The sequence below is a fragment of the Astatotilapia calliptera genome, chromosome 12 (genome assembly GCF_900246225.1).
Source record: "Astatotilapia calliptera chromosome 12, fAstCal1.2, whole genome shotgun sequence".
Classification (NCBI taxonomy): Eukaryota; Metazoa; Chordata; class Actinopteri; order Cichliformes; family Cichlidae; genus Astatotilapia; species Astatotilapia calliptera.
Genome location: NC_039313.1, coordinates 37,443,028 through 37,456,980, shown reverse-complemented (window position 1 = coordinate 37,456,980; position 13,953 = coordinate 37,443,028). Strand labels below are relative to the sequence as shown.

The window sequence follows — 13,953 nt, the reverse complement described above, 5'->3', positions numbered from 1 at the left end:
GGCTGACCTGCTCTGCCACCAGAGCTACAGCCACCCCAGGTGGGAGGAACCCACCCGATGGATTAATAAAGTTTTATTTAATCTAATAATCTAATAACTTTGATCTCAGCCAAACCGATTTACTCCGGAACAAATAAAACACTGAAAAAAGCCAAACAATTACATGTTTAAGTTATCCGAGTGACTTATATATCATGTTTAACCTGAGTAGCGAAAGACAGCGGGGGTCTAAAAACGATGAAGCCGGGAGTCTGCTGCTCTCGCCAGCTCGAGTGACCATTGAACCCCCCGGCTAGCTATCGAGTGGGTGGGTAACAGACGTCTCCGAAAACTTCAGAGTACTTTTGCAAATATGCGATGTCTTGATAAACCAAGAAGGTATTTGAAGTTTACCCAGCTACTTTCTCGCCTGAAAATATGTCTAAAGTTTATTTTGTGACCCAGAAAGATTAACAAGAGCAATTTTAAAACTTAGTAGCGGCCGCCATTGTTGGAAACTGGAATTGGCTGAGCCGCGCTATGAATTCTGATATATGGTGGGCCACGAAGGACACACCCGACCCATACTTCAAATTCAGGGAAATGAAGAATGCATTTGTCGGCCGCATTTGAAGGAGTCGACGAATTGGGACAGCCTTTGTTGCCTGGCTGTGACGTGATTGGCCTACAAATGTGGCCTCAGGAGGATGCAGCCGACATTTTGGGGCACAGCTACTGAGAACATTTGGTTTGGTTAGCTAGCTCCATCATGACAGAAAAAAACCCAACACTCTCTTAGATTCCTCTTATGTTCTTTTGACATATTTAATGGACTGGTCTAAAAATGTAATAGCACCTGAAGTGTTCAAACACAGCATCACATAGACGGGTTTCCTGATTTGATCCCGGTTCTACTCTTGAGTACACCAGCTGACACCTTAAAGGCCTATACTGGCAATCAAAATATTTCTCTAAACCTGAACTAAATCTTAAGTCACTACCTATATACTGACAAGGGCTGTAAAGTTAGTGGTTCCGCTTTCAGAATGGGCTCTCTTCTATCTCAGGGCTAGCAGTTCCCTGAAGATTTCACATGCAGGTGAGTCATTTTTTAAGATGATGAAGTTTCTGTTAGAGAGGAATGTGTGGACAAGAGGAGAATCAGGGACCCAGCCTTCAGCTTTTTGGAAGGTTTTTTTTCTCTTCAGATGGAGCTAAGCTAATTGTAGCTAATACACCACTCTCTGTCCAGGAAGCAAATAAACTGACCTGATAACTATTTTCTATTTTCTTTTGACCCTCTAAAAGTCAGAGTACTTTAGGATTTATTCTATTTTTTTTATTTAGTTGTATAGTTTGATATGACCTAATGTTTTCAGGAAAATCATATTTATTCTTTAATTGTATAAAATTTTGGAGCATTACTTTGTAAAGGCCCACAGAGCATCCTGTGTAAGGGATCGTGTGTACTGTGATTGCAGTAACATTGTGGGGTCTTGATTTGTTTTTTCTTTTGAATGTGAGAGTGGCTAATATTGATTGTTACTGTATTATGTGATAAAGTGTGACATTATAAAGAACTTGGTGGCCATTGTTCCAGGCGTAGAGCGCTCTGTCTCGAGGGTTGTAGTCAAGCATAGACAGGTGGCTGTATTTGTTGGTCAGAGGGATGTCGATGTACTCATAAGTGGATGAGTTGGTGGAAAAGGCATAGTATACTTTGGTTCCACCTGAGTACCCATTGGTGACATACAGGGTTCCACAGATCATGAAGGCCTCACCAGCGCTGCGTTTTGGATGGTTGGTGGTCCAGCTGCGGATGATCTGTAGGGTGTTGGGGTTTAGCTGGCTAAGAACAATATTACCAGCATTTTGATTGGTAGCATATACAGCCCACAGCCCACCCTCGTCCACCATGAGGTCAATGTCTGAGTGCCCACCCCAGGAGTAATGGTACATATTGTTGTAACCAGCAAAGTCAAGTTGTCGCGATCTGCTGATGAGCGATGTGCTGAAGTCAAACTTAATGATTGTGTGACTCTGAAACTTGTTGAAGTAAAGAGATCCATTATAAACCACCTGCCCAGTACCAGACCAGGGATGAGGAAGTCGGTGAGAGGTGAAATTGTCTGTCATCATGAAGTCAGACATGGACTGGTACTCCCTAACAAAGCGATTGTTATGGTACCCATCCATGTACCATACCTGTAAGGAAAAAGAACAAATATTAAAAATAAAAACAATCATAATTATTTGTATTGTTAACTTGAATCCTTTATGTTCCACAGACATGCAATGTATGCATAGCAAAACATCGTAAAATGACCACTGCAGCCGAGATGTCCTTATCCAGTTACTTCTAATTCGTGTTCATATAGTGACACGAAAAACTCTCTAAGCTAAAAAAGAGCCAGTGTTGGAAAGTAACAGAATACATGTACCACCGTTACCTATTTAAAATACAAAATATGAGTAACTGTATTCCGTTACAGTTACCGTTTAAAAATGTGGTATTCAGAATACAGTTACTTTGCTGAAATAAATGGATTACACGGCGGTCTTTTCCTATTTCATATGTTAGGCTGTCACCTCTCTATTTTTGGTGATTCCACGCCGGTGGAAACCCAAACAAAACACGCATTAAGAGGGTCTAATGCCTGTGTCTCAGTCTCGTGGCCCATGTCACCTCTACTTGTGGCCGCATAATGACGTGAAGAAATATTTTTAAAAATTATTATTCAAAAGAATGACTTAATAAGAAGGCAATAGGCAGAGTGTTACAGGCATAGCTGTAAAGAATGTAGTCTCATGGGCAGTGTAGCCTAGTTGTAAGTAAGCTATTAAGACTCGACTGTACACTGTGTTCGTGAAAAAATAAGTTCCGTTGGAGCAGCCTTTCAACGCCTCTCTCTGTCTCTCGCTAGCAAAGTTGACCTAGACAACAAAGTAAAGCTAGTTTTCAGCTACGAGCCCGACACGAACCCGACGTATTAGCCAGAGGTCCCTTTACTACGGTTCGGAGCCGCGGACCTGTTTTATATATGCGCCGAATAGTTTTCTATACGAGATCGCTGCAAAAATTGCAGCCTTACCTAATGTCTACCCTACTGTTACTCATTTATATTAAGATTTAAACATCTAGTTGGTATTGGTATGGCGAGTAACCTTCAGTAATAGTAATAAATCACACAGCAATAGTACATTCATGTAGTTGTAAAAAACATCATAATATATTAAGTAATCCAAAGTATTCCATTACGTTACTCTTATTGAGTTACGTTACAAAATACATTTTGGGGGATCTAATCTGTAATCTGTAGTGGAATACATTTTAAAAGTAACCTTCCCAACACTGAAGAGAGCCAGTATGATATGCTCATAAATTTGATTTACTGTTACATATTAAGACTTACTCTGTTGTCTCCAGCTGGAGCAAGTGGGTCAGTCATCCATGATCCAAATCTAGATCCAGATGTCTTTATGGTGATTGGCTCGGAGATTCCTGTGAGCTTCCCACAAGCTAAAAAACAAACAGAGGCACATGTGGACAAAATAACATGAAAATTTGCAGAAACTGCAGGAGATATTATGAGTTCAATGTACACAGCTTTGTGTGGTCACACCCAGCCCTCTGAAAACTTTAGTCCACAAAGGCAAGTTCAGATATTTTCTTGATTCAGAAAAGATAGTATGAGCTTCAGATTTTATTTTCCTCTACCCACCTAGCCTCTGCATGCAAGCCTTCAGTCGGTCCTCCAGGCTTATCACCCGGCTGTGGAGCTCCTGGTAGTCCAGACCTCCGAGCTGTTCCTGCAATGATCCCAGCAGCTCCGTCACATTCGCTGCCTCTTCTTTAAACTGGCGGACCAACAGTGCATCTGCTTTGTAGGACTCCAGAACTGGGATGAGAGGCCTTAACTCCTCCATCTTTGCTTTGATGGACTGACAAACAGCAGACATTCAGAAAAAAAAAACACTTTAGATCAGATGTTTTCAAATGTCCTTTTAAATCTCACATATGTTCAACATATTGTAAAGACCTAATTGCATCAAATTATCCTAATACAGCACTTTACTCTCTGACTGCCGGTTTACTTGTGGTTACTAGGGCAGAATTAAGAGCAGAATGGGAGGCAGAGCCTTCAGCTTTCTGGCCCCTTTTCTGTGGAACCAGCTCCCAGTTTGTCTTTGGTAAATGGTAAATGGCCTGTATTTGTATAGCGCTTTACTAGTCCCTAAGGACTCCAAAGCACTTTACACATTCAGTCATTCACCCATTCACACACACATTCACATACTGGTGATGGCAGCTACATTGTAGCCACAGCTGCCCTGGGGCGCACTGACAGAGGCGAGGCTGCCGGACACTGGCACCACTGGGCCCTCTTTGGAAGACAGACATCCTCTCTACTTTTAACCCTCATATTCTCCTCAAATATTACTAACATGTTTTACCGTTGGGGTCAACCCCATGGGATATTTGCCTCCAGAAAATGGTTACATACAATTGTTGACCAAGTGTTTGTGTCAGCCACTTTGTTTATTTATTTAATACACAAATAGCCCCTTGATAATGAAACTCTAGTGCCACCATCAGGCCAAACTTTTAATTTAGAATAAATGTATCTTGAAAGGTTTGCATGAAATATTTTCAAAATTATTGACAACATTCATGGCCAGAAGCTGATGAACCCATTCAAGTCATCATGTCATCACCAGAACCCCTGACATGACTTTTTCTCTAGCACCGCCACCAAGTCACACTTTAAATTTTAGACTTATAGATCTTTCATCCATTTGGGGTTTTTTTTTTTATAATTTTGGATGCACATCCATGCCCCTCAGAATGAATCCTGTTGATTTCGGTGACCCTAGACCAGGGGTCACCAACCTTTAACATCCAAAGAGCCATTTGGACCCGGTTTCCACGCAAAAGACAACAGAGGGAGCCACAAATACTTTTTGACATCTAAAATGAAGATAACAGTGTATATATTGTTTTTTACCTTTATGCTTTTTGTGAACAACTAAGGTGTGTTGCTTATCAAAATCCGTGAAGGGCTACAGAGAAAATTACATTTTATTTATGTAATTAACACATTTTGAACACTTAAAGGAAAGACACCCAGCTGAACTAAAATGATCCACGTAGCAAACAAAAACTGTTGTGAGACGCCACCCTTATATCTCCTTTGGGCTTTTGGAGCCTTGACCTGGTTTTTAAAAAATAATTGGAAAAAAGCACTATGCTGCTAAAAAAAGAAAGATAGACATTTGCAAAATTCTGCCTAAATATGTATTTTACCTGAAAAGACCTGGCGTGGTCTGCAGCGCCGCTGCAGGGGAGGCGGACACACCTGAGCAGCACCCGCAGTCACGCCTCGCCACCTTAACGTCTGTGCTATCTGTGCTGTTGTGTTGGTATGTGTCGGGCTGTGAGCTGAAAAGCTACAGCCAGCCGGCTGTATGCGTACTGCAACCGTGTGTGAAAAGTGGTCAATAAAGATATGCTGAAAAGCATGTTCATGGAAACATCGTCGGGTCTGCCGTGATATGTTTACAATGGGACTTCTGCTCCTGAACCTCTGCGCACAGCGTCTGCAAATTGGGGCTGTACAAAGTCACTTTCATCTTTACGCAGGACTGTAAGCTGTCATCTGTGAGGCGTGAGCGGTGTTTGTTTTTAACATAGTTCACAGTGGAGAATAGCTGCTGACATAATGTGGATCCGAAGATCCATAATTGGCCTACCTGGGGTTGAAAGTCTCAATAAATGCATGGCGTTTCGGCGGGTACACCGCCTTCTGCGAGTGTGACACTTATTTTGAGTGATGAAAAAAATAATAGAATATAATTTTATTTTTATATTTCAATATCATGATAATCTTCCAGTTTAGAACTACAAGTTTAAAAAAGAACTAACATAAATAAAATACACTTCAGCTAAATACTTCTAATTTATTTTCCCAAACCACGCGGAGCTGCACTATAACGACTAAAGAGCCGCGGTTGGTGCCATGACATCGCTTTGGTTTGTGTGCATGTGTGTGTGGTGGAGGTGTGTCACTCGGCGACACACCCGCTGGGGGTCAAACTCTGGTAATTGGTGATTCTGTTCTCAGACATGTGAAGCTAGAGACACCGGCAACTATAGTCAATTGTCTTCCAGGGGCCAGAGCAGGCGACATTGAGGGAAATTTAAAACTGCTGGCTAAGGGTAAACATAAATTCAGTAAAATCATAATTCACGTTGGCAGTAATGACACCCGGTTACGCCAATCGGAGGTCCCTAAAATCAATATTGAATCGGTGTGTAACTTTGCCAAAACAGTGTGGGACTCTGTAGTTTTCTCTGGTCCCCTCCCCAATCAGACCAGGAGAGACATGTTCTCCTTAAATTGCTGGCTGTCTGAGTGGTGTCCCAGAAACGATGTGGGCTTCATAGATAATTGGCAAACCTTCTGGAGGAAACCTGGTCTTGTTAGGAGAGACGGCATCTATCCCACTTTGGATGAAGCAGCTCTCATTTCTAGAAATATGGACAAATGTATTAAACCCCCCAAAATATGACTATCCAGAGTTGGGACCAGAAAGCAGAGTTGCAGTCTTACACGCCTCTCTGCAGCTTCTCTCCTGCTGCTACCCCCCCAAAAACCATCTCCATAGAGACTGTGTCAGCTCCCAAACGGACAGAAAACAAACTAAAAACCAGCAACAAACAACTTAAACATAAAAAAATCACAAAGAAAGAACAATACAGTATCCACATCTGAACCAAAGAGTAAAACAGTGAAATGTGGATTATTAAATATTAGGTCTCTCTCCTCCAAGTCTCTATTACTACATGACTTAATAATTGATCAACAAATCGATTTACTCTGCCTTACAGAAACCTGGTTGCAGCAGGATGATTATGTTAGTTTAAATGAATCAACACCCCCGAGTCATTCTAACTACCAGAAACCTCAAAGCACAGGCCGAGGGGGAGGTGTGGCAGCAATTTTTCACACCAGCCTATTAATCAACCAAAGACCCAGACAGACGTTTAATTCATTTGAAAGCCTGATGCTTAGCCTTGTCCACCCCAGTAGTGATGTCTCGGTCGAGAACGAAACGGCTCTTAGAGCTGGATCTTTGAAGTGAACGATGTGAGTTTGTTTGTTTTTTTCTCACCCTCTGTCTCACACTTTTTTCCACTTCACTCCACACGCGAGCCTTGTGCTGGAAAGAGGGGCGGTAGTTACACTCAGTAGCACAGGAACAGAGCGGGAGGGAGAGAGAGAGAAAGAGAGCCATGGACAACAACGTCACATTAGAAAGGTATAGTAATCATCCACAACTATTTTCAGTTGCAGATGATAAAGGATTCAGAAAGTTTATTCATGCAGGTCCATATGACAGAGAATGTGCATCTTCTTTTTGTTTTCACATTTTAATTGTGTTGTGGTTGGCAGTGTTTTGTGTTGTTTCACTTTAAATTTGTTTAAAAGGAAAAAGCTGAAAATTTAAGTAGTTAAAAGTTGAAATGTAAATAGTTGTTTTTTGTATTATAAGATTTATTTATTACATTTTATGTGGAGTGAATAAATAAAAGTATATATACGGTGGCCCCCTAGAGACAAAACATGTACAAACTCAGAAATACGTACAAACTCCAAAACACGTACAAAACACAACAGAAGTGCTCCAGAATGCTAGGCGCAGTGTTGAGCTTTTGTTACCTAGTGGCTACACAAGCCAGGAAGTACCAACGACCGGATTTGGTGTGTGGTAGTAACAGCTAAATGAACATTTCCTTTTAATTATTTGAATATATATGAGTGCTTGTGTATAAATACACAAACAATACACATATGCTTTCAATTGTGTAATTTAAGTGATCTAGTAGCTCTGTTTTGGAAGTTCAGTTAATGCTAGAAATGTGTTTTGGAGTTTGTGCGTGCTTTGTCTCTAGGGGCCACCATATATATTTATATGTAATCATATAAATAAATCCACGTTTTTTTTTTTACATTAGTAATTTCTTTTGTGCATAATTTTATGTTGTTGTTGATAATTAATTAATTAAAGCAACAAAACAACCGGAAGAGCCGGTTGGCAGCCGAAAGAGCCGGCTGTTTTTAGTGCCCCAAGCCGAAAGAGCCGGTTCTCCAAAAAGAGCCAGAAATCCAATCACTACACCCCGGCTGTGAAACTCAGAAACCAGTCTTACTTGTTATTATCTATTGTCCACCTGGGCCTTACACAGAGTTTCTGTCTGATTTCTCAGAATTTTTATCTGATTTAGTTCTCAGCTCAGATAAAATAATTATTGTGGGTGATTTTAACATCCATGTAAATGAGCCTTAACATGGCATTTAATCTGTTATTAGACTCAATTGGCTTCTCTCAAAATGTAAAAGAACCCACCACTTTAATCACACTCTAGATCTTGTTTTAACATATGGCATAGAAACTGAACATTTAGCAGTATTTCCAGTGTTTGTTTAATATGTGCATTGAAGGACATGTCCTGGTCAAAAATTACTCCAAGGTTCCTCACAGCGTTACTGGAGGCCAAGGTAATGCCATCCAGAGTAAGAATCTGCTTAGATACCATATTTCTAAGATTTTCAGGGCCGAGTACAATAACCTCAGTTTGATCTGAATTAAAAAGTAGAAAGTAGCGGTCATCCAGGTCTTTATGTCTTTAAGACATTCCTGCAGTTTATGGTAAATGGCCTGTATTTATATAGCGCTTTACTAGTCCCTAAGGACCCCAAAGCGCTTTACATATCCAGTCATCCACCCATTCACACACACATTCACACACTGGTGATGGCAAGCTACATTGTAGCCACAGCCACCCTGGGGCGCACTGACAGAGGCGAGGCTGCCGGACACTGGCGCCACCAGGCCCTCTGACCACCACCAGTAGGCAGCGGGTGAAGTGTCTTGCCCAAGGACACAATGACCGAGACTGTTGGAGCCGGGGCTCGAACCGGCAACCTTCCGATTACAAGGCGAACTCCCAACTGTTGAGCCACGATCGCCCCATTTAACTCATTGGTGTGTGTTATCTGGCTTCATGGACAGATAGAGCTGGGTGTCATCAGCATAGCAGTGTAAATGTATGCTATGTCTTCTAATGATGCTGCCTAAGGGAAGCATGTATAATGTAAATAGAATTGGTCCTAGCACCGAACCCTGTGGAACACCATAATTGACCTTAGTGTGTGAAGAGGACTCTCCATTTACATGCACAAATTGGAGTCTATTAGATAGATATGATACAAACCACTGCAATGCAGTTCTCTATCTCAGTAAATTATGTTCAGTTCCTTCAAGTGATCTCTTCTTTTTGAAATGCTTCATTGCTCTTTATTGAGAGAGAGAGAGAGAGAGAGAGAGAGAGAGAGAGACCACAAAGTTGTTGATGGATTGTTCAGTTTCATGATGTGGGCAAAGTACCTTGTACTGTCTGGCAATGTTGCTCTCATGTCCATCTTCCACCTGTTTGAATTTGTTTTCCAGACCTTTCAGCTGAACTTCCATCTTCTCCACAAACTGTAGATCTCTCTGAGACCGCTGATCTAGCGCTTCAATGGATTGACTCATATTCTGCACCTGGACAGGACAGTATCATTGATAAACACTAAGGTACCTGTCATTTCCTTTTTTTAATTTGAATATGACATTATGGTCAGACAAGCCAGTCAAAAAGTTATATGTTTTTGTCATTCTATCCGGTTTGTTAGAAAACACCTGGTCTTATGAGTTATAGAGGGATTTGTTACTCTAGTGGGATCACTGATCATTTGTGTTAGACCAAAAGTATCTGTAATTTCAGTTTCTTTCTATCACTTTTGTTATCCCAGTTTTTTAAGTCTCCCATTAGAATAACTTCATTGTTGAAGTCACAACAGAAGTGCCTTGAATTGGTCATATACACACACATATTTAAAACATATTCTCCGCTCGCCCCTACAACTGGTCTTTATCCTTCAAGCTCGAGTCCTCTGACAGAGGCCTGGGAGCTTGAGGGTCCTGCGCAGTATCTTAGCTGTCCCTAGGACTCTGCTCTTCTGAACAGAGATGTTGGGTGTTGTTCCTGGGATCTGCTGGAGCCATATGCCAAGCTTGGGGGTCACTGCACTGAAAGCCACCACTGTTGTTCTGCATAGGCCTGAAACTCCTCAATGAGATCATTGAGACTCGCTACAGATACCAACTACGGAATGGAACAATCATCAGCTGCATCCTCTACATGGATGACATGAAGCTGTAGGCCAAGAGGGAAGGAGACATCGATTCACTGATCCACACCACCAGGATATCCAGCAAAGGCATCGTAATGTCATTTGGATTGGAAAAGTGTAGTCAGCTGGTAACAAAGAGATGAAAGGGAGTCGGAACTGAGAGGCTCACACTACCAGAAGGCAAAATTACAGAGATTAAGGACAGTTACAAGTACCTTGGAATCCCACAGGCAAATGGGAACCATGACGAAGCCGCTAGGAAAGCTGCAACTACCAAGTACCTGCAGAGAGTAAGGTAAGTCCTGAGGACTCAGGTTAATGGTAAGAAGAAGATCTGGGATATTAACACCTACACCCTGCCTGTGATCAGATAGCCTGCTGGGATAATAGGCTGGCCAAAGGAGGCGATAGAAGCCACTGACATCAAGACCAGAAAGCCCCTGACCATACATGTAAGGTTTCAACCAGAACCCAACACCCTGAGACTGTATGCTAAGTGGAAGAAAGGAGGCCGGTGTCTAGTGAGTGTCAGTACCACAGTCCAGGATCAAACAATGAACATCCACAAGTACCTCAGGAAGATGTCCCCAACCAACCAGGTGCTCAGTGAATACCTCAGGCAGCAGAAACCCAAGAAGGAAGAAGAGAAAGTCATCATGGAAGGACAGGCCCTTGAGAATTATATTCAGCATTTTCCAATTATAATATTTTTAGCTTTTTCAGTCAGCTGTGGGAGCTGTTTGGTTTGAAGGTATTGGAAGCAGATCACCTACTTCTGCAGCAGTGCTAACAGTACTAACAGAAGTTGTTGTTTTTTTTGTTTTTTTACTTTAAGTCTATGTACAACAATGACTTTTGAACAGCAAACCAAATCCCTCATGGTGACCTTATTCCTCGTCATCTGGAATGAAAGGAATGGATGGATGGATGCAGACTGCATTTCGTTGCCTGTACTTGTGACATGTGCAATGACAATAAAGTTGAATTCTATTCTATTCTATTCCAAGCTTCTCATCCATTCAGAAGCATCCGGCCAACGTAAGTGACCAAGAAGTGCATCAGGGTCATGCCAGCAGTGCCAAAGGATCCAGAACCACATGACACCGATGATAAGCTCTGACTCAAACTTCTGCTTCTCCGTCAGCTGCAGGTATTGTCTTGCCTTTCTGCTCATTATTCTCATGGGTCCATGCTGTAGCAGGTCAGAAGGGCCCCTAGCGCCCTCCCAAATGAAGACGTGGCTGCATTTCTGTCAAAATCTAGCGTCTCTGCGACTGTGTAAAAATCTAGACCAGGTGCTACTCCACTGACCGCTGTCGCCAAAGTGCTTGCTCATAGGGGGTCATATGATTGTTGCCTTTTTCTCTGTATGTATTATTGTACGGTCTACCTTACAATATAAAGTATCTTGAGGCCACTGCTGTTGTGATTACCTTTTCTAGCAGTTGTCGTAGTTGCTTGGTTCGAGCATCTCTGGAACAGACAGTCTGCTGAGGAGCCACCACTGTACAAACACATCGACCCTCTGAGTCCTGAGCTGAACTGTAGACCTGCCAGCCCTCCTCAGGGGTTGAGGGACCCACCTAAATGAGGGTACGATGAAAATTAGGACATTATTAAAACAACAGAAATATGATGTGTTCTTCACAAGGATCAGTGTGTCTAAAAAAGAAATCCATTGCTAAAGTACCAAAAACCTTCAATAGCCATACTGTCCAGCAGAAGATCCACTTTTATTATAATTTTTACTGTTAACAGTCTTTGTATTTCAGCTGTAAAGCTATTCTGTCTATGTCACTCTCACACTGAAGCTAATCTGCTGCTATCCATCGGATAATCCGGATTATTAGCAGACTTATTATTAACTGATGTGAGAAATGTGATTACATATTAAATACATTCAGAACACTTCCATCTGGCTTCATTTGTTCCCATTTTATCAACCTGTGCTGCTGAGCAAGGCAATGATACGGCTTTATCCGCTAAAATTAATTATCGGGCTGAAAACCACGTGACCTGGATTAATTATTAATAACTGAAAAATGCTTGCATAAAGGGAAGGTAGCTAAAAACCATTAACCCAGAATTATCTCAAAGAAAGCAGATTTACATTCTGACTTAAAGATGATCAGATTTGGTCTCTGATGCAGATCAAGATCGATTGACACCACCATTTTCTCACCAACATGGAAGTGTGTCAGAAAAAAGGTTTTACAGCCTGTGACTGAAATTCACCAGAAAGCACCAAAACAGATCGGAATACATGATACCATGAGGGAGTCCTCACTCGGCAGAATATAAATAGAAGCAGGGTCGTGTTACCAGAGTGAAGTGTGATCCGAGCAGCAACAGCAGCAGGTAAGCACTCAGCAGATTCTCTTCAGACTCCATCTCCTTCTCCTCAAAGGCTAGACACATCTACGTTAGCCTGTTTCTTATGGATTCAGCTGGTTATGAAGCTGCTGATTAACTGGGTTATTTGTTCATCTGCTACCTGACGCTCCCTCTGCTGCTCTCAGCTCCTCCTACTGCCTCCTCCTTCCTCTTCTTCTCTGATGCGACGCCAGAAATCAGCCAAGTGGAAATAAAACCGCTCTGCTGAGTGTGTGTGTGTGTGTGTGTGTGTGTGTGTGTGTGTGTGAGAGAGAGAGAAAGAAAGAGATGATGATGTCACAGCCTGCCTGATGAACAGATCGGTGGAACAGCAGCAGAAGGAGGAGGAGCTGTCCATGCTGCTGAGTGTGTGTGTGTGTTCCTGCAGGAAGACATTTGGTCTCAGAAAATGTCATCTTTTTCTGAAATGTTGTATTTCATATAAATATAATTAAAACTAATCTTGATGGGGTTCAAGATATTATAGAGAGTTTTCTGTTCATGCATGAACTCACCTGTAAGGTTCATGAGATTAAAATTATCATGTGGTTACGTCCAATCCAAAAGACTAAATGAAATAATAAAATATGTTACAAAATCTAAGAACTAGTTCTAATATATACAAATAGCTCAATTCTAAATATCCAGAATATTATCTAAATTAAATATACATGATTGCCAGTACTAGGGGTGGGTTTTAATAATCGATTCATCGATTAAAATCGATTCTAGCTTGGATAACGTGATATCGATTCATTAAAATCCTGAATCGATTTTTTTATATAAATGTATTTTGTCACAAAATTTTGACAACCACCAAACATTTAAAACAGTAAATGAAAGCAGGAACATCGCTTCTGCACAAAGACATAAAGACAAAGCGTGGACCCGCGGATCAGAATCAGTGAGATTTCACCTTTCTTACCCGACGGCACGGACACGGTCGGGTCTGAAAGCCGACACCTCACTGATTCTGATGTTTCGGCGGGTCCGCGCTTTGTGTGTACGCCCTTTTTGCGCTGATTCTAAAGCTGTTAGTTTTATCTCTGAACCTGATCCAAACTACGCTTCACATAAACATCGTCATGAATTCACTCTGACTTTTGCTGTTTTGCTTCCACCAGGATAAAATCACACTTCATGCTGTCACGATCCTGGGTCTTGTGACCCAGTGTTTTGAGTTTTAGTTCATTTTGATGTTTTAGTTTATGTAAGCCCTTCAGGTTCCTAAGTTCATTTGTTATCATGCTTAAGTGTTTCTAGTTCTTATTATTTCCCCCTCGTGTTTCCAACTATGGTAAATCTCCCCTGCTCTTCATGTGTTTCATGTCTGTGTCTTACATTGTGAAGTTCGGGTTGTCAT

The 13,953-nt window shown here is 41.6% G+C and overlaps 1 protein-coding gene across 2 annotated transcripts; it reads right to left on the bottom strand.

Annotated features, from left to right (window-relative positions):
- Positions 1 to 589: 589 nt before the first annotated feature.
- On the bottom strand, positions 590 to 12,837 carry LOC113034130 (noelin-like). Of its 2 annotated transcripts, XM_026188475.1 has the most exons (6): positions 12,540 to 12,837; positions 11,651 to 11,800; positions 9,430 to 9,585; positions 3,702 to 3,921; positions 3,393 to 3,499; positions 590 to 2,184 (listed from the first exon to the last, which is right to left on the bottom strand). In XM_026188475.1, the coding sequence occupies exons 1-6, from the start codon at positions 12,633 to 12,635 to the stop codon at positions 1,522 to 1,524; spliced, it is 1,392 nt and encodes a 463-aa protein (XP_026044260.1). In that variant the 5' UTR covers positions 12,636 to 12,837; the 3' UTR covers positions 590 to 1,521. The 2 variants fall into 2 exon arrangements, with proteins under 2 accessions (XP_026044260.1, XP_026044261.1); XM_026188476.1 differs by lacking the exons at positions 11,651 to 11,800; positions 12,540 to 12,837 and adding an exon at positions 10,433 to 10,449 and having other exon boundaries at positions 9,430 to 10,342.
- Between the last annotated feature and the right edge of the window lie 1,116 nt (positions 12,838 to 13,953).